Source organism: Lampris incognitus, chromosome 1 (genome assembly GCF_029633865.1).
Source record: "Lampris incognitus isolate fLamInc1 chromosome 1, fLamInc1.hap2, whole genome shotgun sequence".
In the NCBI taxonomy this organism is placed as follows: Eukaryota; Metazoa; Chordata; class Actinopteri; order Lampriformes; family Lampridae; genus Lampris; species Lampris incognitus.
Window position 1 is genome coordinate 95,194,941 of NC_079211.1, and position 26,980 is coordinate 95,221,920.

The following is a 26,980-nucleotide window of genomic DNA, read 5'->3' on the forward strand; positions in this document are numbered from 1 at the left end:
CATGGAAAGGATCTGGGATTTGAATCCAGGACCTTCTTGCTGTGAGGCAATAGTGCTAACAATTGGGTCACCATGCTGCCCAGGTCGGTTGTATTCGGTTCATTTTGATCATGTAGTCTGGATACTCTCCTTGTGCGTGTCGTAACTCCTGTCACCTTATCACAGGGGCATGTTACCTCATATCACATATATCCAGAGTTGTAAAAACCAGGTCCAGAAATTAAATATCCAAACCGTGTATTTGCTCCAACCATGTTACTAAACCAGCTGATTTCATTAGCTAGTTTCCCTACCTAGTTGAGGAGTGGTGTAGACTAGACTCTGCTGGTGTAGTGCATGAGTGGAGCAAATACAAACCCCAATTCCAATGAAGTTGGGACATTGTGTAAAACGTGAATAAAAACAGAATACAATGATTTGCAAATCCTTTTCGACCTATATTCAATTGAATACACTACAAAGACAAGATATTTAATGTTCAAACTGATAAACTTTATTGTTTTTTGCAAATATTCACTCATTTTGAATTTGATGGCTGCAACACGTTCCAAAGAAGCTGGGACAGGGGCAACAAAAGACTGGGAAAGTTGAGGAATGCTCAAAAAACACCTGTTGGGAACATTCCACAGGTGAACAGGTTAACTGGGAACAGGGGAGTGTCATGATTGGGTATAAAAGGAGCCTCCCCGAGAGGCTCGGTCGTTCACAAGCAAGGATGGGGTGAGGCTCACCACTTTGTGAACAACTGCGTGAGCAAATAGTCCAACAGTTTAAGAACATTTCTCAACGTACAACTGCAAGGAATTTAGGGATTTCATCATCTCCAGTCCATAATATCATCAAAAGATTCAGAGAATCCGGAGAAATCTCTGCACGAAAGCAGCAATGCCCAAAACCAACATTGAATGCCCGTGACCTTCGACCCCTCAGGTGCCACTGCATTAAAAACTGCCATCATTGTGTAAAGGATATTACCACGTGGGCTCAGGAGCACTTGGGAAAACCCTTGTCAGTTAACACAGTTCGTCGCTACATCTACAAGTGCAAGTTAAAACTCTACCATGCAAAGCCAAAGCCATATATCAACACCACCCAGAAACGCCGCCGGCTTCTCTGGGCCCGAGCTCATCTGGGACGGACTGACGCAAAGTGGAAAAGTGTGCTGTGGTCTGACGAGTCCACATTTCAAATTGTTTTTGGAAATCATGGACGTCGTGACCTCCGGGCTAAAGAGGAAAAGGACCATCCAGATTGTTATCAGCGCAGAGTTCAAAATCCAGCATCTGTGATGGTATGGGGGGGTGTTAGTACCCATGGCATCATGGGTAACTTGCACATATGTGAAGGCACCATTAATGCTGAAAGGTACATACAGGTTTTGGAGCAACATATGCTGTCATCCAAGTGACGTCTTTTTCAGGGACGTCCCTGCTTATTTCAGCAAGACAATGCCAAGCCACATTCTGCACGTGTTACACCAGCGGGGCTTCGTAGTAAAAGAGTGTGGGTACTGGACTGGCCTGTCCGCTGTCCAGACCTGTCCCCCATTGAAAATGTGTGGTGCATTATGAAGCACAAAATACGACAATGGAGACCCCGGACTGTTGAGCAACTGAAGTCATACATCAAGCACAGTATCTTCAAATGAATGGGGCAGCGTCCGAATTTTGTCCCAGCATCACGGTCGCTATGGACGCGTCACAGGAAGTCAGACATGCGGAGCACATTGGACAGTACAGCAGGGCTGTGTTAACAACACCAACTCACGTATATGCTGCTACAAATCCGATAATATTAACCCCAAATATTATCCCCGCAAATTACAACAAGGTGCTTACTTCTAATGTAGTCTAGTGCATCAGATGTCTGACTTGCGGTTGCTGCGAAGCTTCCACTTCCACTCGGGAAGGGCTGAAGAATAGCTCATGAAACACACAACAGCGGTTACTTAAATGCGGATGTAGTCTTTTTTTAATGGTCTCGTTCTTTTGGGAACACACACGAAACAACATGTAAGAGTCTCATGCTTTATGTCAGCAAAGTACAGTGGATAACACTTGACCAACTTCCTCATCAGGAGTTTTTGCTGTCAGTTTCCAATGTGTGGACAGAGAGATTTGCTGAAGGGGAAGTGTATTCAGGGTCCTGATGTGTGTGGGACAGCTTTCACCCGTGCCGGAGTACGCGACTGGGAATTTCCCACAGCCACAAGAGACACTTATGGAAAGTACCAAACCTGACTTCAACTCACACAAACAGAGAGATGAATGGAAGAGCAACCGTTTAGAAATTGATTAACCAAAATAAATAAATAATTGAGTTTTACATCCATTGCCACTTTGGTCAGCGTTCCTTCAGTGAAAAAATTCAGTTGACAGAAGTATTCGTGCTTAAAAGCTGCAGACCTCAGTGTACAAAGTACAAAGGATATATGGGATTTTTTATACAATCTTGAATGTTAGCTGATTTATTTATATTTATACATATATCTATATATTTCAATATAATATATATTGTGGCAGGATGAGGAAAAAACACAGGAGACGAAGGCGAGTTTGCTGTTTATTCCTCAGCTCCAAAACCAAACTACAGCAGGAACAACCCTGCACCAGCAAGCCCGGGAACGTAAACCACGCCCCCAGCTCACAGTCCTCCTGGGTGAGAGGCATAGCCCCTAGTGTCTGCCACAATATATTAATATATATAAAATAGGGTAGATCAAAAATACGCAGGGGGTCCAGGACCCCAAAAAGGTTGAGAACCACTGCCCTAAATAAGTCGTTGGTATCGCGAGATCGTGCGTACGTTCACTTTAAGCGGAACCAGATCGCTGCAATCCATTTCACGTAAGGCGATGGAAAATAGCAATAACAACAAAACAAAAACAAAAAAGATGATTCAAACAACATAGATGTTGTTTGAATCATCTTTTTTGTTTTTGTTTTTGTTTTGTTTTTTTGTTTTTTTACTAATCACAAATTGTTATCCCGGTTTTACAAACTAATTACCGAAAGGACAGGCGTTTTATAAACTGCACTTCACTTGCTACTTTGTAAAATCACGTTGATCATGGACTGTGTAAAAACATCGTAGCGAATTCGGGGGGACAACGCAACCACATGAACTGCCGCGGCCGGGAAGCGAACCCGTATCGCCCGCACCGAAAGAGACATCGCTAACCGCTCGACCAAAGTGTTAACTGCGCTAGCCAGCGCGCTAGCGTGTCTTCTTATGCATGCGCGTTACACTACTAACCAAAAAAAAAAAACGTGTTTCTCATACAGCGCCGCGCTCGCTCCCGCGGTGCCGTGCCCGTATGGGCTACACCAGTGTTTCTCAACCGGGGGTCTGCGGACCCCTAGTGGTCCGTGGTGTAATTGCAAGGGGTCCGTGAAAATAAATATCTTTAAAAAAAAGATCCTATGACATTTATAGAAATAGGATTATTTTACTCAAATGTGACTGAGACCTTTATCTACCTAAACTATAAAGGGTAACAGGACTTTTTTCTCTAATTACATCTCTTTCACAAGTGTAATTTATTGTATTTTAGTAAGAGATCTCGCTCCCGTTTGCATTGTGAAAAGTTACTGCATAAAAATTCTGTTGTTACATATATCTGAAAGTTACTGAATACATATTCTGTTTTGTTACATATATCTGAAAGTTACTGAATACATATTCTGTTTTGTTACATATGTCTGAAAGTTACTGAATACATATTCTGTTTTGTTACATATATCTGAAAGTTACTGAATACACATTCTGTTTTGTTACATATATCTGGAAGTTACTGAATACATATTCTGTTTTGTTACATATATCTGAAAGTTACTGACTACATATTCTGTTTTGTTACATATATCTGAAAGTTACTGAATACATATTCTGTTTTGTTACATATATCTGAAAGTTACTGAATACATATTCTGTTTTGTTACATATATCTGAAAATTACTGAATACATATCCTGTTTTGTTACATATATCTGAAATTTACTGAATACATATTCTGTTTTGTTAACTATATCTGAAAGTTACTGCATAAGAATTCTGTTTTGTTACATATATCTGAAAGTTACTGTATAAGAATTCTGTTTTGTTACATATATCTGAAAGTTACTGAATACATATTCTGTTTTGTTACATATATCTGAAAGTTACTGCATGAAAATGCTGTTGTTACATATATCTGAAAGTTACTGAATACATATTCTGTTTTGTTACATATATCTGAAAGTTACTGAATACATATCCTGTTTTGTTACATATATCTGAAAGTTACTGAATACATATTCTGTTTTGTTAACTATATCTGAAAGTTACTGCATAAGAATTCTGTTTTGTTACATATATCTGAAAGTTACTGTATAAGAATTCTGTTTTGTTACATATATCTGAAAGTTACTGAATACATATTCTGTTTTGTTACATATATCTGAAAGTTACTGCATAAAAATGCTGTTGTTACATATATCTGAAAGTTACTGAATACATATTCTGTTTTGTTACATATATCTGAAAGTTTCTGCATAAAAATTCTGTTGTTACATATATCTGAAAGTTACTGCATAAAAATGCTGTTGTTACATATATCTGAAAGTTACTGAATACATATTCTGTTTTGTTACATATATCTGAAAGTTTCTGCATAAAAATTCTGTTGTTATATATCTGAAAGTTACTGCATAAAAATTCTGTTGTTACATATATCTGAAAGTTACTGAATACATATTCTGTTTTGTTACATATATCTGAAAGTTACTGCATAAGAATTCTGTTTTGTTAACTATATCTAAGTTACAACTGAAAGCTCTTATCTTTGCCCCAAAGAGTGAATAAATGCTATAATGCAATTTAAAATGCAGTTTCTACTGTTTCTATCAAATTGCAACCCCCCTCCCCCAAGATCAGGTGGAGGGGTCCTCAGGGTAGATCAAAAATACGCAGGACCCCCAAAAAGGTCGAGAACCCCTGGGCTACACATTCTTTCCGCGGTACACAATTGTCGGCAACCCGCCCGTCGCCGTTACGCGGCGCTGTGAAGCGCGTGACCGCTGACGCCGGGCCGCGTGACGTCGCGCAGCGGAGCGCGCCTCTCGGGAAACTTGTGACCGCGGAAATCACGCAGCTCGACGCGGCCCCGGTGCGCTTGAATATATTTGGGCGCACAACTCCGCCGCCCCGAAGTCTCCACTCTCGCTCCTTCTCCGCCGGCCGACATGGACTGCGGGATTATTACTTCCAAGACGATCCTGCTGCTCCTCAGCTTGACTTTCTGGGTGAGTGGGCGTAGTAAATGTTGGCCGTGTTACGGGTCGTGAAATGCGGGGCTTTCCGGTTGCCCGGGGCGCGGCGGCGCGGAACTGGTTTGACCCGCTTCGCGACAGGTGCGGCGCGAGCGGCGGTAATGGCCGACTCGGTTTCGTTGGTTCCTCGCACAGCCGGAACCCTGGTCGTATCGCCGGTGGGTTGTTGGTAGTTCGTCCCGGGTCGTGGGGGCAGTGTGGGAGGATTTGACCTGAGTTTCATGAAAGCGCCAACTAGAGTTTAGCCTCCTGGGTGCGTGTTGAGTTGGCCATTAAGCCCCCTTACTCGTTTCCTCTTTTAAGAAAGATGGAGTGCGTTTGCTCCACTTCAAGGGACCCTGGCCCACATACAGACTTAAGCCTGGTTCCGGACTGGAATGAAAATTGGTTTTGGATGGAGAGCCTCCTAACAATACTGCGGGTTCTTCATACAGAAGTCTGTTTTAAGACCTAAACGGTGTCGTGGGAAACCGGCCCGCGTGTTCCCCGAACCTCTGGGATGTCTGGTTCTGTTCGGGAACGGCCCATAAAGCCACGTGGCTGCTGCTTTTTAGTTCCTTGGTATTTAGACAGTTTATCTGTTGTTTTAAACAAAACAAAAAAAAGTTTTTTTCCTCCTTGTGCGCCTTTTCTGGAGAACACGTGACCTCAATTCATCTCCTGTTTCCCCTGTCCTCCCTCTTCTGGTGGTGCGCTTTCTCTCGGAACCGGTCGGAGGTCGGGCTGGTTCTCCCTCCATGATGTGTTTGGACTGTGAAAATAGGAGCAATCGTGTGGTGGAGTTGGTCACCAGCGCTCATGAAACTTGGTTTAGAAACCCTGCTGAACAACAGTCTGTCTCTCTCTCTTTCTCCCTCTCTGTCTCTGTCTGTCTCTCTCCCTGTCTGTCTCTCTCTCTTTCTCCCTCTCTCTGTCTCTCTCTCCCTCTCTGTCTGTCTCTCTCTCCCCCCCTCTCTGCCTGTCTCTCTCTCTTTCTCCCTCTCTTTCTCTCTCTCTGTCTCTCTCTCTCCCCCTCTCTGTCTGTCTCTCTCTCTGTCTCTCTCTGTCTGTCTGTCTGTCTGTCTCTCTCTTTCTCCTTCTGTCTCTCTCTCTGTGTCTCTCTCTCTCTCTCTCTCTCTCTCTCTCTCTCTCTCTCTCTCTCTCTCTCTCTCTCTCTCTCTCTGTCTGTCTGTCTCTCTCTCTCTCTGTCTGTCTCTCTTTCCCTCTCTCTCTCTGTCTCTCCCTGTCTGTCTGTCTCTCTGTCTGTCTGTCTTTCTCTCTCTCCTTCTCTCTCTCTCTCTTTCTCTCTCTCTTGCGCTCTCTCCCTCTCTCTCTCTCTCTCTCAAAATTCAATTCAATATGTGCTTTATTGGCATGACATACGTTTGTGTACATATTGCCAAAGCATGTAAAACAACAACAACACAACAATGTTTATAATAATAACTGCAACAATGATTATGATATTAAGCAACAACAGTAGCAATAGGTGCCGTCACCCACTGTCTCTCAGGTTGTGGCAAGATAATATAAATCTTGCTGCAATGCTCGCCGCTGGCCCCCCTCCCAGGACCACCCGCAGCTTACCTGGGTCGTCCATTTCCTGGTTCTCTCTCTCTCTCTCTCTCTCTCTCTCTCTCTCTCTCTCTCTCTCTCTCTCTCTCTCTCTCTCTCTCTCTCTCTCTCTCTCTCTCGGGACAGCCCATACATAAACCATGTCTCTGACCGATAAGGTCATTTGATTAGAGCGCATTAGAATCCGTGTCTCTGTTTATTTATTGTGGAAAACAAGGAGTTGGTTTACTTTTTTCTTGTCAAAGCCACGTTTCCGTTCCTGACATACTCGCCACCTTCCCCGTTTCTCTCCCTGTCGGAACATTATCTCGCCTCATTTCTCATTTGACCCCTCTAAATTGAAGTAGGTTTACCGTGTACTGTCCAATGGCTTGCCTCGTCTATCACTATCTTTCAGTGTCAGTCCAGTCTGCTCCTCTGTCTTGCCCAGCCAGTCAATGCACACTGCTTTTATCTAAATTTCAACTGCACCCTGTGGCCAAAGTCCATTAAACCAGATTGTAGCTGAGTTTGTGTGGAAACAATACGTTTGTAGATAACAGCGCTTTCATATTATAGTTGATCAGTTCTTTCGCCTCCGGCTTATTACAGCACTCCTCCTGGACACTATAAAACACATGGCCACCAGCAGTGTTTTATTAACAGCTGTGTCTGAGACAAAATTTTAATCATCACACACCCAGTTCTGATACACAATCAGCTGACTCACTATCTGAAGAACGATGTTGCAAAATGTCAGCTGTAATCTAGCATCTGAGAAGCTAAGACTGCATTTGATAACATTTATAGTAAAAATACAAGGCTAGTGTCCATTACTTGGGGTGTCCAATCAGTTCAGTTAGGTTTTGTTGTGCACTGAGTAAGTTGAAACACAAAATGAGTTTGTTTTGGTGGGATGCTCAACATAAAGATGAGACGTGATCAACATGTTTTTAAAGTAGAAAAAAACAAACTGCGAAGAACATTTGAAATTAAGTGTAAAAGTATATGGACATATCTAAATATCTAAGTAGGGGTTAATCGTGAAGTATATTGGTCATTCCTTCATATTGCAGTATTGGAGTGTACAGTATTCACATTTGGTTTTACACGTGACATTATTGTAATGATAACAAAACATCTTAGCATAAAACTAAACGTGGGGATGCGCTCCCTTTTTATCAACTAAAAAAGTGTCTGGGTAGACGAAGAGTCTCTGAGGACTAGTGCTGGTGTATACAGTGGGATCACATTTGTCTTTCTCCTTATAAAGCACACTAAAAACTACCACATAGTTGCCCTAAAGCTTTCCTTGCATACCAGAAAAGCGACTTAGTACATGGACGGCACTGCTATACGCTCTGTTAGCTCCATTGTCCTGTTTTCCAGGCACAAGATCGGAGTTCTTGGTAAGATTAAGGATGAGAGAGGTTGAACATGATGGGGGTGGGGGTTGGGGGTGTAGGGTTTCTACTCCTGAGAGATCCCGTGACTATGGAGTGATTAAGAGTCATGCGGTACAGCAAAGGAGGGGTTATAATTCAATGAAAGAGAAAAGTGACTATTAGGTTGCACATCCATGCCTATACATACACAGTCATAGCGTTTATCCTGCCATAGGGGCAAGTCATTTAGTAAGTGCTGCTGACTCGTATCCTCTCAGTTGAAATGGTGACTTGTAGTCCGCTTTGGGGCGCTCCGTGGCAAAAGTTACAGTTTCACAACAGTACGGCCTGAACTCCCCGCTATTCATTTCATGATGCCCGATTACGAACAGGGAGCCAAGCCTGCTGTGCATTGTGACAAAGTGTGACGGCACCAGGGTGCACGAAAAAAGCTTTTCAACCCTGACCGACTGATTTGAATTTGCCTTACGATATGACAGAGGCCATGCAGTTAGTCCTGTGGTGAAAGCCGGCTGCAGTTGTCATGCACAGGCAGGAGATATTGACTTAATTAAGGCCAGTGGCATCTCCTGCTTGCAACAAATCATGAGTTTGTCAGTGAGCAACTCGAGAAGTAGACAGGGGAAATGAACTGCTTTTCCACCATGTGTTTTGGTAAGCTTGCTTATTGTTAGTTTCGTATAAGAGATGGTGGTGGTGGGAGTATTAGCAGTTGTTGCATCAGTAAGATGTTGTTGTAATAGTAGTAACGTGATGCCATCTGCTGAGACTTGCTTCAACAGGATGTGTTTACGCCGTGGATGCAAATACAGGGCCAGCTAGCATGTAAAGTGCAGGCTACATCCATTAAAAGCAATTTCATTTTCAGTTCAGATGATATGGTACGCCACGAGTGAGTTAGTGGTTAAAAAAAAAAGGGTGAGCGTGTTTTTTCTCTCTCATTGTCTTGAAGCCGTCAGTGACTTTATTTTCCATTTGTCAGGTCGATGTGTGCGTAATTGTTTCATGCGGTGAGTCTTAGGATTTATTGGGCAAGTTCCCAAAGCATGACATTATGAAAAGCGCTGATAATGTTGTGACTGGACCCACCCACTCTTGACTTGTGTAATTCACAACCACAAGGTGTTCTTATTCATATGAGAGATGACGAGACAAAACGGTGGTGAATAGACCTCTGTCTGTTTTTCTCTCAATGTTATCACAAGCAGTTTAGTTTCCAATTTCATTCAGTCATGTGATGGCATTCATAGAAACACTGCCGTCCTGTGTGCCCTCACAGGAAAAACACCAGGGATCTCTGTGTATGTACAGTAACGGTGTTTTCATCTCCAAAGACATAGTGATGGTCACCACAAAGCCGGATGACTGACACGTGTCCCTTGCGCCATGATTTCTAAATATGTTTGGTCTCTTTAAAAAAAAAGATTCTAAAAAAAAGGTGGGGGGGTTTTGAGGGAGTTGTTCCTTTAGCCGATGCGAGGGTCTGAGGACAGGATGTTGTGTTGCTGTAAAGCCCCCTGAGGTAAGTTTGTGATATTGGGCTATACAGATAAATTTGACTTGACTTCTGAAAAGGCAAAAAAAAAAAAGGCCTCTTTTTTCCGCTGCTACTAGCTATTGCTGTCTTCTGGGAAAACCAGTGCTGATTCATTTTACAGCTATACCAAAAACACCCAAATCTGAAGTCCCCATAATGAATAGCATTCAAGAGTATCCATCACTGAGATCCAGTTTGGATTTCCGTGCTTGATAAAGGTCGCCTTTTCTTTCTTCTTTTTTGGATTACCCCTCTCCCCCTTTTTTTCTCCCCAATTGTATCTGGCCAATTACCTTACTCTTCTGAGCTGCTCCACCCCCTCTGCCGATCCCAGGAGGGCTGCAGACTACCACAGGTCTCCTCCGATATGCGTGGAGTCACCAGCTGCTGCTTTTCACTTGACAGTGAGGAATTTCGCCAGGGGGACGTAGTGCGTGGGAGGATCACGCCATTCCCCCCAGTTCCCCCTCACCCCCAAACAGGTGCCCCGACTGACCAGAGGAGGCGCTAGGCGCAGCCACCAGGACACATACCCACATCTGGCTTCCCACCCGCAGACACAGCCAATTGTGTCTGTAGGGATGCCTGACCAAGCTGGAGGTAACACAGGGAGTGAAACCGGCCATCCCCGTGTTGGTAGGCAATGGAATAGACCGCCACATCGCCCAGACACCCAAGGTGGCCTTTTCTTGCATTATCATTTATCACACAGAGTAAAAAAACAAGAAGACTTTCTCCTGTATCATTGGATATAATAGATAATCGAATGCAAAGTCTGGACATGGCCGCGGTTCAGCTACACTGTGACTTATATGTATTGATGCATCTGATACAGCGCTGGTCCATCGATGATCACAAGAGCTGGAGGCAGCAGTAACCTAACATCAAGTGTCTTCTTTCACAGGAGCAACATGGGGCTAAAGTGTGTGGGGGGGGGGGTTGTTTTTTTTGTTGTTGTTTTTTTTTTTTTTTTCACTGAGTTACAGTGGAACAAAAGAATCTCCGGGCTTATATGTTGTTCTGGTTTTTGAGAGCCAAGTCTTTGACATACAGGTCAGAGCCCAAAGTGCTTTCAGTGGTCCTATTTCCTGCACAGAGAAAAGATGAGAGAAACGAATAGGAAAAAAAGTTGTTCTCTCGTCGGTCTTGATAGGTGTCAAGGGTTAAACCATGTTTCTGCACTGGCAGCGAAGAAGAATATCCTGCGTCTACTGCCCCAGTGCTTACAGTATTGACTGTATGTCAAAGCTGACTTGTTTAACAAGCTAATCCATCTCTTTCACGATACTTGACCTGTGTTTTAAATGTAAAGGATATAGCTGGGATACATGGTTAATGGTTATCCTCCAGTTGAAGTGTCATCTGATGGTATTGTTTTTAAAAGATGACATGTCATTTATATCTTGCTGTTTTTTCTCCAGCCCTCTGTCTCCTCTTAGAACAAAGAAATCAGCAGTTATAGATTAAAACCCTTCTCTTGACTCAAAAGAAACTAACTGATAGTGAAGTGACAACCCTTGAGCCTCATCTTAGTTTAGTCTGGTTAGGTTGCATCATTGCGTGGTCGGCGTTATCCTGTTTAAATGCAGTATGCTTGACTTGAATGTCTGAGAGACCTGTACACAGAACCTTAGTGAACAGGTCATTTGCACATTTACACATGTGCAAAATGTTATGTCATCGCCATTAAATGGATAATAAACCACTTTACAGATATTCATGAAGGGCTTGTGCTGTTGTATGAAATGATAGTGTCAGTCATCCAGTCCAAACCCCAGCTCACTGTGGGGTGACAATCTACTCATATATTTTCGGAATGTGTGTGTGTGTGTGTGTGTGTGTGGTGTTAGTGTGTGTGTGTGTGTGTGTTAGTTAGTGTAGATAGCGGGACCGAAAACTAAAGCATTTATGATCCTAATTCTTTTTGGAGGTGCTAGGTATTGTCTCAGAGAGTAAGGGAAAAATCCCAGAAAATTAAAATTATGCATAATTATGCATAAATGTGCAAAATATGCATTTTTCTAAAAATGGCTAATAACCACTTTTCTCGGCATTTCAGATGATTCTGAGCATCTTTGATTTTTTTTCACCTATATAAAAAAAAATTCTGGGACAAATGTTTTGGCATTATGCAAAATAAATGCATTTTTGCAAAAATGTACTTATGATCCTAATTTTTTTGGAGGTGGTAGGTATTGTTCCAGAGAGGACCAGAAAAATAGCAGAAAATTAAAATAACTATAATAATTATGCATAATTATGTAAAATATGCATTTTCTAAAAATGGCTAAAAACCACTTTTCTCGGCATTTCAGATGATTCTGAGCATTTGAGGGGAGGGAGTTGGAGTGGAGGGGGTTTAGGGGCAGGGGGAAGGCGGTTAGCTGGCAGGATGAAGAGGAGGGAGATTTAGACGGGTGGATAACCAAACCGCTACATTGTAGCGGGGTTCTTCTAGTAAGCATTATATTGTTCAGTTTATTTCTGAAATAGCAACTCAAACGTTCAGCAAAAATTAGGAAGTAAGTGTGGCCATGATAAGTTTAAAGACATTTTGTATTCTGTTAAAAAAAACCATTTTCTAAAATATTGCAACTATCTTTGTAACCATAGCCTATTTTTGATCATATTAATATAAAAATGCTGTCTTATCCATATGTTTTTTTTTCAATCTGATCAATTCTTCATACATTCCTGGCGCCCATAGCACCAGCTGTAACTTAAATGTTAACCTTTACTTGTTTGTTGGTATTAATGCAAACTTGATTTATTGACTTCAAGTAAACTTTTTTTTTTTTTTACTTTTTTCTTTCTGCAGGCTGCAGGAGCTGCCCTGGCCTATGTAGGTTGCTATGTGATAAAGAGCTACAACAACTTTGGCAGTTTCCTGGAAGACAAGTACCAAATGATCCCAGCCGCCATCATTCTAGGTTCTGGCATAGTGATGTTCATTTTTGGCCTAGTGGGATGCTGTGCCACAATTCGAGAGTCCAAACTCGGCCTCGGCTTCGTAAGTATGATAACTGTATGCATACACCTGTATGTCTGTGGTGGCGGTGAGGGAGGGCAGGTCAGTTTTAGTTGTTTAATAAGACTTTCTTGTCTGCTGGGACAAAATATGACATGTTTTGATTCTTACCTGCCATTGTGGCATTCTCAGACCCTGTGTAGTGTAGAAGGAGAAACTAAAGGTTGCTTTGTTCAGTCACTAAAACCAGCAGCAGTAAGCTTAGGTCTTTCGTTATTTTTTTCTTTTAGCCCTCTAGTTTTCCTTTTGATTCTCCTCAACTTTTCACTCTCTTTATGTTCTCTGACTCTCTGTGTCTCTCTCTCTCTCTCTCTCTCCAGGTCTCTTCATTTCTCCCTTCTTGTCTCAATCTGTATCTAATGGTCTATCTATGTGTTTATTCCAGTTCTTTCTGATCATCATGATTATCTTCGCAGCTGAAGTGGCTGCTCTGGTACTAGGTTTCGTCTACCAAGGCAGGGTGAGTCATGTCTTTTTTCCACATTATTTTTCATTCATTCATTCATTCAGAGACTACCATTCTCCTAAGATCAAATCTCTATCAAAATCAGCTTGTAAAATGAAAAATAAAATAGAGTTTGAAATAGTTGTGATATCAACTTTCTCTAAGGTTAAATTCATGGACTTGGGAAAATATTCATGTATTTAACTATGCTCATTGAGGGTTTTTAACTTTGCCAAATATATGCTAATTCGGGCATCCGGGTGGTGTAGCAGTCTATTCCGTTGCCTACCAACACAGGGATCGCCGGTTCGAATCCCCGTGTTACCTCCAGCTTGGTCAGACGTCCCTACAGACACAATTAGCTATTTCTGTGGGTGAGAAGCTGGATGTGGGTATGTGTCCTGGTCACTGCACTGGCACCTCCTCTGGTCGGTCGGGGCACCTGTTTGGGGGTGAGGGGGAACTGGGGGGAATAGCGTGATCCCCTGTACCCCTGGTGAAACTTCACTGTCAGGTGAAAAGAAGCGGCTGGCGACTCCACATGTATCAGAGGAGGCATGTGGTAGTCTGCACCCATCCCCGGATCAGCAGAGTGGGTGGAGTAGCGACCGGGATGGCTCAGAAGAGTAGGGTAATTGGCCGGATACAACTGGGGAGAAAAGGGGGGGGGGGGGATCCAGGAAAAAAACAAACATATATATTTATACACACACACACACATATATGCATGTCATTATTTGTGACTCCACAAGTGATCATTGTGATCCTTAAAACCATATTTTAAACATAAACAATCTAAAATATACTCGTATTCAATCACTTGATGTACAGAACTACCAAAACCACTTGTAACGTTTTGTTTGTTCTCTTCCTGCCCAGATAAATGGAGACCTGGGACGCTCTATGAATAATACGTTCATGAAGTATGACGGAAAGGACACGGAGAGCCAAGGTGTCGACTACCTGCAGACCCAGGTCAGCAGCACATGCCACTGTTACACATCTTTGTTTCCCCAATTTGCGTGTTTGAACTTAAGAATCTCTGAAGTCACACATTCTTACTTCCTTTCATTTTTACTCCACAGCTGCAGTGTTGTGGTGTGCAGTCTTATACCAACTGGACCAACACCCCCTGGTTCACGAGCCATAACAACACCGTGCCTCTGTCCTGCTGTAAGAATGCTACCAACACCGAGTGCACTGGCAGACTGGATCAGCCCGACCTGCTTAATACAGCGGTATGGTCCATTTTACACTGTTTAGTCTACTGGAAAACAGTTTTTCATTTTTGATTGCTTAATATTCACCAATATATAAGTCTTGACATACAAAACCCATTATTATTTGATTCGATGTTTACTTTTGCATTCTCACGGCCAAATATTACAAACTAAGATGATACAAATACTACTAATGGATTGATTATTGTACGATAGCAACAACTTCTCAAAGACGAAAATTGAAACACTAATATTTTCTAACATGATTTATAACTTTAATTGTCATGCATTTTGTACATGACTTATAACTAATCATCATGCATTTTGTACTCTGTCTTTCTATGTTAAAAATAAGTATGAAAGGTAGAGATCAGTTTTTCTATTATTCTCTTTTTAAAAGAGCTCCCCCAATTCCGTCTCTCCCAGCCAATCTTATTTCAAGTCAAGATTTCATCAGCCACTAATTTATATAGTCAAATCAGAAGATGAAGCCTCGCCCACCCTTACTGCCAACCCTTGCTTGTACTTGTAACTCAAAGCTTATGAATATTAGTATCAGCTTATGAATGTTAGTGAGGACTAGACTCCTTCATTGTGCCTGAGGTGGTTGAGAACAGTAATGGATACATGCATAAAAAACACAATATTAGACATTTACAAGTGGGAAAATTTGTTGCTGATTATTTTATTATGCTGTGTTCAAGGTCCTTGGGCATGAATGATAAAATCTGATTAGTGATTTCGGTCCGGCTTTAAGTATTGTGTATTCTACCTTTTAGCTTTAAGGCTGAAATCTACTACTACTGCTTTTGGCTGCTCCTGTTAGGGGTCGCCACAGTGGATCTTCCGTTTCCATTTCTTCATGTCCTCTGCATCTTCCTCTGTCACACCAGCCCAACTGCATGTCCTCTCTTACCACATCCATCAACCTCTTGGGCCATCTTCTTTTCCTCTTCCCTGGCAGCTCCATATTCAGCATCCTTCTCCCAATATACCCAGCATCTCTCCTCCACACATGTCCAAACCACCTCAATCTTGCCTCTCTTGCTTTGTCTCCAAACCGTCCAACCTGAGCTATCCCTCTAATATAATTGTTCCTAATCCTGTCCTATTTCGTCACTCCAAATGAAAATCTTAGCATCTTCAACTCTGCCACCTCCAGCTCCTCCTCTTGTCTTTTCCTCAGTGCCAGTCTCAAAACCATATAACATAGTTGGTCTCACAACCATCTGGTAAACTTTCCCTGAACCAAATAACTCTAAAATAAAAAGTATCCTGTCAATAAGTTTAACAGGTACTTGATTAAAAGACCAAAATCCCACTGAAATAGCGTGCCATAATGTGCTTGATGTAACTTAGCTAATGTTAGCTAACATTAGAACAACCAAGGCTGTCAATTTGATGGTTTTGGATTTTCCAAGTTTAATGACTTTGTGGGGGGGGGGGGGGGGGGAGATAAAGACCTGCTGCTCCCTGGATGCCCCTAAAATTGCATATATTTCCATTAAAATGAGTTTTAGATCAATTGCACACAAAAAAAGTTATAAGATCTATCTAAGACGACTGTGACTGGTCAAAATGACTGCATGTAATTTGCGTGTGATCATGCTAGGCCTGTCAGATAGCATTTGAAATTCGAATGTACATTCGAATTATGGTAATAATATTCGAATTTGAATATGAAAATATGAAATTCGATTTTTTTGTAATATATTTTTTTAATATATTTTTCCCCCTTATTAATATTATTATTATTAATGCACACACGTTTAAATGGAAATAAATGATGGTTTCGTGAAACGTATTTTATGAAAATAAGCATAGCCTACATCCGTAGTAAAACCGGAAATTAAAAAGCTCTTGTCAGTTCCCACGCCGAGCGGGCGGGCTCATAGAACACAGGAAATGGCGGAATCCGAGAAGAACGTTGGCTGTGACCCAAGCGCTAGCACTAGCACTAGCACATCTCCTGCGAGAGTCATTCATACTCCACAACATCTGAGAAGTTACGTATGGAAATTCTTTGGGTTTTGGGCTGTTAATGGGAAAATCGAAGAGAGAATATATCCACACCTCGGGAAGATGGCTCAGAGATACCTCGCCGTGCCAGGGACATCCGTGCGCTCTGAGCGTGTCTTTTCTGATGCGGGAAACATAGTCACCAAAAAAAGGAGCGCTCTCGAGTCTGAACACGTGGACGCTTTGGTTTTTCTCGCAAACCACTATTAGCACAACTTCTTATACTACTACAGTGAGTAGGACTCTTGATTTTATTTTTTTAAGCCCCGTGGGTCATGGATAATTTACTATGCCTATGTTACTTACGGTAAATTCGTTAACACCATCTGGCCTTTTCCTAGTCAGATTTATTTTACTTGTATGTTACTTAGAGTAGGCCCTAGTTAACATCATCTGGCCTTTTCCTAGTCAGATTTATTTTATGTTTAGGGGTGCTCAACAGTTTTTGGACTAATATGTGCGGACAATGTGCTGGAGTTGTATGTTGTCATAAATATGCTGTTAATAAAAACACGGGCTACAATAGACTTACTCTCTCTGTATTGATTTTTGGGGGTGATATGCAAATTCAAGGTATTCGAATGCCATTCGAACCTCAGTGTGTAATATTCGTTATTCGTTCGAGGCCTATTTTTGGCATTCGTTCACAGCTCTAGATCATGCACGTCATGTACTATTTATGATGTGTGTTGGTCGCATCATTTCCTTCGCGAGGTTCATTGCTCTGATCTAGAAACAAACTAGCGTTCTCCAGTGCAGAGTAATAGTCTGAACTTGATTTTTGATTATTGCCAACGTGTCTGGGTACAGATGCCGTTTCAGATGCACCATGACTACCACCGCAGCATTACAGTATTTACAGGCGTTGGACAGTGGTCATTTGAAATTGTTTGAAAAATAGTATTATAGTTGTTAAAATTTTAATTTTGGTGTCAGTCGTTCCTTAATAGACATACCAACATTTGTAATGCATTAATATCTCAGTTGAGTATTTATCTTGACAGAATAGAGTTTAAAAATGGTCGTTCTAGTAGTTTTTAAGTTCCGGTCGTTGTTTGAGACTGTTTCAATAGTTATTTTCAGTTCTTTTTTTACATTTCACTTTTTATAGACCTTGTTACATTTGTTAGATTAGCAATATGTATTTTCCGTTTTGTTTTTCAGGTAATATTTTCACTTTTTCAATTTTGCTATTCAAGTTCGACCATGTCTCTGAAATTTAAATTGTTTAAAAATAGTATTACGGTTGTTGAACTGTTAATGTTGGTGTCAGTCGTTTCCTAACAGGCATACTAACATATGTAATGCATTAATATCTCAATTGGGTATTTATCTTGACAGAATATACAGTCTAAAAACTGGCGGTCGTTTCGACCGCCCATGATCATTTTAGGTAGGAGTGAAATCCCGGTCGTTCTAGTGTTAACTCTTGCTGATACCCTTTTGTCATAAATCACTCCTGACATTCTTCTACACCCGCTCCACCCTGCCTGCACTCTCTTCTGCACTCCCCATTACTTTGGACAGTTGACCCCAAGTATTTAAACTCGTATGCCTTTGTCACCCTTGCATCCTCACCATTCCACTGTCCTCCCTCTCATTCACGCATAGTTATTCCGTCTTGCTTCTTCTGACTTTCATTCCTCTTCTCTCCAGTTTTCTCCAGTTTTTCTCCAGCTTTACAGCTGAAATATTTTCTCTAAATAGATGGTGGCACATACTTTAGATGAACATTACATTCGTAGTAGGCTGACAAGTGCTTGAATGAATGTGGCAGGTAACTGGGAAGGGGAAAAAGATCAAATTGACATATAAAACTGATGAAATGCCTCATAACAAAATATTACAATGTAGCCACATTAACATAAATTTCTTTTGTGTAGCCAGTATTCATCAACTTGAGCTGACAAACAGGAACTTGGTACAGTCAAGTTGAAAGCTGGTGTTGAACTGAGCAATATTAGGGCCTTGCAACATTAGTACAGTTATGGGCAGTGTAAAAGACTCATTATGCTGCATATATCCTGCATTGGTAGTGCATATTTTCTAAACTTCTTTTGACAGTAGTGCAACGAGTATTAAAAAAAACGGGCGTCTGTGTTGGGGTGGCTTGGTGTTTTGCTTAGTGTTTTGATGGTTAGCACTGTTGCACAGTGAGAATTTCTGTGATTTGATCCTTCCACTTGTGTGGGGAGTTCTAGCTGTTTTCTCATTGGCTTTCTTCCACAGTTCAAAGTTGGCAAATTGAAGAATGAACTCACAGTCACTCATTATAAAAGAGATAGCAGTGTGGCAAATGATGCCAGGTTTGGACTCTTGGTTGCTTCTTTTTTTTTTTGGAAAGAATAACTGATGTTCGAAATGTTGTGTGTGTGTGTGTGTGTGTGCATGTGTGTCTTCATGTGCATGTAGGGTTGTGAGCTCAAGCTGGAGCGGCTCATTCAGGATGTGTTTAGTTATGCCATGCTGGTCATCCTGGGCTTTGCCATCATCAAGGTAAGGATAACAACTGTCACTATAAGGGCTTTCACACTTGTCCAGTTTGTTACGGGTGTACTGCATTGTTCCTCTTAGCTTTCACACTATAAATCAGTCACTTGAATCCCAGAATTGCGGCAAGTGACTTATTCCTTTGTAATGGCTTGAATTGATGAAACATGGCAACAACCAGAGAGAGCGCCCACACTTGACAACAGTCCTTCATTAGATCTGTTTTCTAAACATGGATGCATCACAGTACTGAGGCCCTTTCCCAAAAGACAAGGTCGAGGAGGATATTGTTTTTCTTGTTCAAAGTTTTCCATTAGTCATTAGTGCCCCTGTAGATAGGGCACTGTGGGTAAAGCACAGTCCTCCATTTGGTGGGATTGCATAGTGAATAATGGGCCTCATTCATCAATCATTCATATGTACACATTTGTTCTTACATGCCCATGGAATTTTTTAGCCCTGAAGTTTGTCTCAGAGACCAGCATAGAGCCTGGATAACCCCTGAATTTAGACACCAATTGGGTAACATTGATGTCTTTGCAAGCCTGGGTGATTGCTCGTTGCAAGAGGTAGACAATAGATGTTAGGGGGTAGGAATTACAAATAACCATCTTCTGACTGTCAGACAATCTTGAGAGCTAAAAAAATTCCACTGGCGTATAAGAACAAATTTGTATGTACAAACAGTTGATGAATGAGGCCCATAGTCTTAAGCGAGAGAGACTGGTTGGAAAACTGGAAAAGGATGTCCGATAACTTTTTAATCGCCTCTGCAACACATTGAGACCTAAGATTGGAAAGAAAGAGACAAGATTTTGAAGGTTAGAAAATGTAGACATGCACTGATGAGCCAAAACATTATGACCGCTCACAGGTGAACCAGATAATGTTGATCATCTCCAAACAAGGGCACATGTCAAAGTCTGGGTAGATTTGATGGTAAGTGAACAATCAGTTCTCGTAGTCAACGTGTTGGATGCAGGAGAAATGGGCAGGAGTACAGACCTGAGCGACTTTGACAAGGGCCAGGTTGTTATGGCCAGATGATGGCGTCAGAGCATCGCTGAAATGGCAAGGCTTGTGGGGTTCTCCCGGTCAGCAGCAACAAGTATCTACTGACAGTGGTCCGAGGAGGGACAAACCGGCAACAGGGTGTTGGGTGCCCTAGGCTCATCAATTTACGAGGGCAACAAAGTCTCTCCCGTCTGGTCTGAACTGACAAAAGGTCTACTGTGGCACAGGTCATAGAAAATGTTAATGATGGTAACGGGAGTAATGTCCCACAACACAAGATGCATGGCACCCTGCTGTGTGGGGCTGCGTAGCTGCAGACCATTCAGAGTGCCCATGATGACCCCTGTCCACTGTCAAAAGTGCCTTCAATGGGCACACGAGCGTCGGGACTGGACCTTGGAGCAGTGGAAGAAGGTCACCTGGTCCAATGAGTCCCGTTTTCTTTTCGATCACGTGGATGGCTGTGTACGTGTGCGCCATTTACCTGGGTAAGTGCTGGCACCAGGATGCACTGTGGGAAGACAACAAGCCAGTGGAAGCAGTGTGATGCTGTGGGCAATGTTCTGCGGGGAAACCCTGGGTCTAGCCATTCATGTGGGCGTCAATTTGACACGTACCACCTACCTAAACATCGTTGCAGACCAGGTACACCCCTTCATGGCAATGGCCTCTTTCAGCAGGACAATGTGCCCTGTCACACTGCACACGTTTGGGAATAGTTTGAAGAACATGAAGGGGTCCAAATTCTCCACATCTCAATCCGACTGAGCATCTGTGCCATGTGCTGGATTGACAAGTCCAATTCCACAGTGGCTGCACCTCGCAACTTACAGGACTTGAAGGATCTGCTGCTAATATTTTGGTGCCAGATACCACAGGACACCTTCAGGGGTCTTGTAGAGTTCATGCATCGGCAGGTCGGCGCTTTTTTGGCGGCACATGGAGGACCAACAGCATATTAGACAGGTGCTCATAATGTTTTGGCTCACCAGTGTTATAGTCGCTAGTCTGGACTGACACTATTATTATTATCGTTATAGGTAATACAGTGAGCCTTTTGGTTGTCTTGTAAATATGCTTGTTTTTCCACACACCCCTTCAATTTTTTTTTACAACATCCCCTCCCAAGAATATCCAGCAGTATGGTTGTCTCCACGTGGTCCAAGAATCTGCAGCCATACCCGCCATGCCTCTTGGCTGTTTTACTATCAGTTGGTGATTTAAGGAATTATTCTCATCTGTTTATTGTTGCTAAGGAAACAAACATTCTACCGGACTCATCCGGGTACCATGCCATCCGGATGTGTTCATTAGCTTTCATTCTTAAAATAGCAGACGGTACTGGACCAATGTGGATGCATTCCATAGTGTGAAAGCCCTATATCACACTGCTCTCTAGTGTGAAACAAGCCGTAGAAGAACTCTGATATGCGTGGAACTGTAAACTATTGTGACACTTGTTTCTAGCTAACACCACAGTAATAGACGGACATTTTACCCTAGATATTTAGCTGGTGTGGTAACTTTATTTGAAAGGACATTAGAAATGATTACTTTGCAGGTCAACATGAAACGTAGAAAGTTACATGACGCCTACAAGGCTAACGTAAAATCTTTGTCAGGTTTAGTTGAGTAATGCTGTTAAATTTGTGTGTCGTTGACCTTTTCTTTATCTTTGCAGTTCTTCGGGATGCTGAGTGTGTGCGTGATCACATGTAAGACTGGCAGCCACAGGAGTGGCTATGAGCCCCTGTATGCCTGAACACCTTCCTGTTCAGTGGACAGAAAAGAAATAACAGAGGATGCTTCAGAAGATCAATTCACAGCACCTTAACTGCAACCCCATATCTCTTTCATCATTCTCTTCATCCCACGGCTGTGAGACAAGTACCGTCTACAGTCCAGTTATGAAATCTCTTCATACTCATGTAGTGATGCACAGAAACAACCATCCCCACTTTTCCTGTTCACTGTGTACATTTTTTTTATGCTACCATATTACTAATGTTACTTAAGATCTCACAAACATTATTTTAACCTAAGAGCACTCTAGTCTCCCTCCTCACTTAAACCATATGCTTGAATATTAGAAGACTTGAAATCCACGACACCGTCATTTCGCAAAGTCTTGGCTTTCAGTTCAGGGCAAAAGCAATAGCACCCCCCCCCCCCCTCCGCAGATTGGTAATGATAATGAATGTGTTGCAGTTAGGTTCTTCATGTTTTATCTTTGGCTTCTCTACTCCAGTATGTCCTTCTGTTAAATTAATTTAAACAATGATAATAATGCGTTTTTTTTTTTACAAATTGAATGTCAGTGTAGCAAGTTGAAATACATAGTTGTGCTTCTTGCATCACTGGCCGATTTTGGAAGTAGTGGCTGCACCATAAAACCAAAAAACGTCCTCGTAGTGAACAACATGGGACTCATCACTTAAACCAGTTAACCGGATATTGAAGAAATATTTTACACCAAACCGGCCGCTTGACAGTCCCATGGAAATTATTTGAATTATTTATATCTATTGTAGTTAGCTGGAATGAACCTTTACACTCAGATACTGGTAGATTCGGGTGATTTGCTTGATTTTTTTCTGTATGCTGATCTATGAAAGCTGCAATGAAGATAATGGATTTCCTCTCATGTAAGAAAGATGGACATTTAACCAACAGCTTTAACATTCTTGGTGTCCATGAGAGGAAAGAAGCAATTGACTTCTTTGGAAATTAAAACTTCATCACATGTAGGCTTTGTTTTAAAGGATACTACTGTGCAATATGTTATGATGGAGCTGTCTCAATGAGCTGTAGATTTTGATTGAAGGAATCCAATATGTACTATAGAAATATTGACCAAGGGCCTAGTTTTTAATGTTGTATAAACTGCCACCAGGTAAATGAATGACTAGCCGACATTATAAGGTCAGTTAACTCTGAGTTTGAGTTGAGCCACATGGAGTATGACTGTGTATATTTTATTCCTGTATTAATAAAGAATAAATTGCCATCAGAAATTTGTGGTTGTGTGTAGTTTTCTCAGGTCCTGCTTTTGCAGATACAAAGCATGTTATTTCTCTCTCTCTCTCGCTCTGTGACAGAGCTGATAGAGAGGCTCTGGCTACTGTACATTAAGATAATGTACATTTTCGATAAGCTGTTTCAGGACTGTAATGGCTACACGAGGAAACTGGCTCCTGTCCAGACCCTGAGGCCCGTAGCCCTCACTTGTTGTGTACAATGCCCCAAGCATGTCCCTCTGATGCTGCAGAGCGACAATGGGCTCAGTTTCCCCTGCACTCATTCTAATGTTAGTCCTTGATAGGTTGGTTTGTAGTGAACACAGGGTAAGATGTTGTTTTAGTCCCCTTCCTCACTTTCGTGGAAGTTCAGAAGCTAGAGAAAAGGTGTTAAAATTCAATCTTTAACCTTCCTTAGATGTTGGCTACTCCTGGCTAAATGGTGTTTAACACACATTTCTTCGCATATCTCTAAACTGCATTTGTTGCTCTGTGACTTTTTAATTGTAGTAGACAAAACTCACCTGCAGGGTGCGCTAAAGGCCCGGAACTAGTTTGAGAGGCTTCAGCGAGGTTCAACAACGTCCAAACCTGAGTCACCACAAGGTCTGTATGAAAGCATCTTCCTCACATCATCATCAACATTATTATTGGTTGAGATGAAAACTGTCCGTATGTAGAGAAAAACTGAATTAATTAGCAAAAAAACAAAAAACCAAAACAAAACACTGACTTGTCCTATATGTGTTCAAATAGTTGGATGTCCAGGAGTGGCTTTTTTTTTGGAAGTATCAACAAGTAAGTTTTTGATATCAATTGGGGGGGGGTAAATCATGTCTAAAACAACCTTTATATCAGCCCTTTTGAGAATACATTACCTTATTTACAGTTTTAAAAGAATATCAAGAATTCATGAGTCATACTGACGTTAACCCCCCCCCCCCATTCTATCTCAGGGCCACATAATATCTCATTCAATACATATCCTCACCGCTGTCACGATGTGTTGACATTTTGACCGGCTGGTCCTATTCAGAGAGGCCTGTTGGTGCACATACACGGCTAAATAACCTTGCCAGCTCTGAGGCCTGTCCCCCCTCTCGCCTGGCCTCTATTACGTTTCCCTCTCTGTCTGTTTATCTTTCTCTCTGTCTCTCTCTCTCTGTTTGTCTTTCACCCCTCCTTCCCTTTCTCACTCCTCTGTTGCTGTCTCTCTGTCTGATTTACTTTTGAAGTGTCTGCATGTCTATCTTTTACATACACACACACGTCTCCACTTCCTGTGTTGCTTTTCTCTGTCTACTACTGTGTGGTATCTTCTCAGAAGGTTGCGTGTTCAAGTCACGTCAGGATCGCCACTTCTCCTGGATCGCCACATTGTCGTGGTGGAGAAGCTTGCATGTATTATTGATCCCAAGAGCTATACCGTCCGGAGCTTGGCTCCAGGTAGGGCGGTTAGGTCAAGGGGGAGTTTGCAGACGAAGCGCGATCCAACAAAGATCTCAATGGAAGAACTGGCAGAAGACAATGCCAGTGAAGGTGGATGAAGGCTGCTTACAGAGAGTGGTCCCCAATCGTCTTTGTTCTCCATGCCATTGGACTCTGGCCTCCCCCTGCCAAGGACCGTGTGGTGGCTGCAGGCGCATCAGCCACTCCATGTAAAAAGCTGTCGCATGCAGGCATCCTTCCATTATGCAGCTCTAGGATCGGCCTCCACACCTACCCGAGGACCAAGAGGGACCTCCGAGTGACCGCCAATGAATGGTATCTTCTCAGCCAGTGTTGACCCTAGATACGTATCTGCTGGAGATAGCACCCCAATTCAATAACATTCATGCCAGCAGTGTTAAAGTTGCTCATGGAATTTATGCAGAGGGGTTTGCCTTGTGAGAGAAAAACACACACATGGACCTGGTTTAAATGTTGATTAACATCACAAACCGGGAGTAACCTCTGTATCACCAGACCTGGTGATCAAAGCACGAATTTAGAGGTTATGATGGTAGCAGTTATGAACTGCTTCCATTAATCAGACGTTTTGAAAAGAATTTACTGAAGGTCAGTTTATGTATTTAAAGAGAAAACCAGATGGTGGTCGATCGTGTTACCCAGCGGAGTCGCTAATTGAAGCTAATTCTTCAATGAGAACAACAATTTTTAAAAAGCGTAAAACGACATTTTCTGTCCAGCTGGCACATCCTTCTTCCAGCCCACTCATTTAACACTGATGACCATTACCCAAGGAGTGGACATGATTGATGAGGGGTTTCAGATAGTTGTGCTTTATCACATGAAGTTTTCTTTAAGAACATTCAAGTATTTTTCTATGCAGATCTACAGATGCTGCCCCCCTCTATTTTTTTTTTTTTGCTATCGTTTTTCTTGATGCAGTCAGCTTAACAATGAAGACACACACACACACACAGTGTAGTCAAATGTCCTCACAAGGAAAATTCAGCCCGACCTCTAATTTATTTATTTCCTCTCCTACTTAGATAGAAATGTTGAGGGCAGGTAATCCGAGGAGCACACACACACACACACACACACACACACACACACACACACACACACACACACACACACACACACACACTAAGCCGCTGCTGCTCACTCTGTTATTTTGTGCTGAGCCCAGACATAAACACGCTGCTCTTCCTGGCGCTGTGCACCGATCTATCGACTCTTCACACTGCCCATTTTTCCCACTACGCGAAAATTGCTTTGTCTCCCTCATGCAACATTTCTTAGAATAGAATAGAATAGAACTTTATTGTCCGGCTGAGGCCAGGAAAAAACCTTTGGTCTCTCCAGATACAATAAAAACATCACATTACGTCAGTACAGCAAATCTCAAGACATCACACTCAGTTGTTCAAGACTTAATACAACACACACACAGTGCACAGCGTACATTCAATGCAGAAGAGTGCAGATTAATGCAGTGTGTTCATGAAATGCATTGCAATAGGAATATTTAAAGTTCCTCTGTAGCACCCCCCCCCCCCCAGGGGAGCAGCTCCACCTCAGTATGGAGGGGATGTCTAGTGTTGCATCTCTCTCTGAATGACGTCTTCTCCTTTCTCTTCTTCTGTGTGTGTGAGTGGTGTGATGTGAGTCTCCCTTGCGTGCACATGCAGTATGTCCTCCTCCCAGGTCTCCGTTGGTCACCACCTGGACACTGCTTGGCACCCCCCACCCCCCAATCAGATTTATATATATATACACTACCGTTCAAAAGTTTGGGATCACCCAAACAATTTTGTGTTTTCCATGAAAAGTCACACTTATTCACCACCATATGTTGTGAAATGAATAGAAAATAGAGTCAAGACATTGACAAGGTTAGAAATAATGATTTGTATTTGAAATAAGATTTTTTTTTACATCAAACTTTGCTTTCGTCAAAGAATCCTCCATTTGCAGCAATTACAGCATTGCAGACCTTTGGCATTCTAGCTGTTAATTTGTTGAGGTAATCTGGAGAAATTGCACCCCACGCTTCCAGAAGCAGCTCCCACAAGTTGGATTGGTTGGATGGGCACTTCTTGCGTACCATACGGTCAAGCTGCTCCCACAACAGCTCAATGGGGTTCAGATCTGGTGACTGCGCTGGCCACTCCATTACCGATAGAATACCAGCTGCCTGCTTCTGCTCTAAATAGTTCTTGCACAATTTGGAGGTGTGTTTAGGGTCATTGTCCTGTTGTAGGATGAAATTGGCTCCAATCAAGCGCTGTCCACTGGGTATGGCATGGCGTTGCAAAATGGAGTGATAGCCTTCCTTATTCAGAATCCCTTTTACCCTGTACAAATCTCCCACCTTACCAGCACCAAAGCAACCCCAGACCATCACATTACCTCCACCATGCTTAACAGATGGCGTCAGGCATTCTTCCAGCATCTTTTCATTTGTTCTGCGTCTCACAAACGTTCTTCTTTGTGATCCAAACACCTCAAACT

The 26,980-nt window shown here is 42.2% G+C and overlaps 1 protein-coding gene across 1 annotated transcript; it reads left to right on the top strand.

The window, feature by feature from the left end:
* The first annotated feature begins 5,077 nt into the window (after positions 1 to 5,077).
* tspan36 (tetraspanin 36) lies at positions 5,078 to 23,007 on the top strand. Its single transcript, XM_056293648.1, has 7 exons — positions 5,078 to 5,281; positions 12,603 to 12,794; positions 13,198 to 13,272; positions 14,137 to 14,232; positions 14,343 to 14,495; positions 18,909 to 18,992; positions 21,682 to 23,007. The coding sequence occupies exons 1-7, from the start codon at positions 5,222 to 5,224 to the stop codon at positions 21,760 to 21,762; spliced, it is 741 nt and encodes a 246-aa protein (XP_056149623.1). The 5' UTR covers positions 5,078 to 5,221; the 3' UTR covers positions 21,763 to 23,007.
* The last annotated feature ends 3,973 nt before the right edge of the window (positions 23,008 to 26,980 follow it).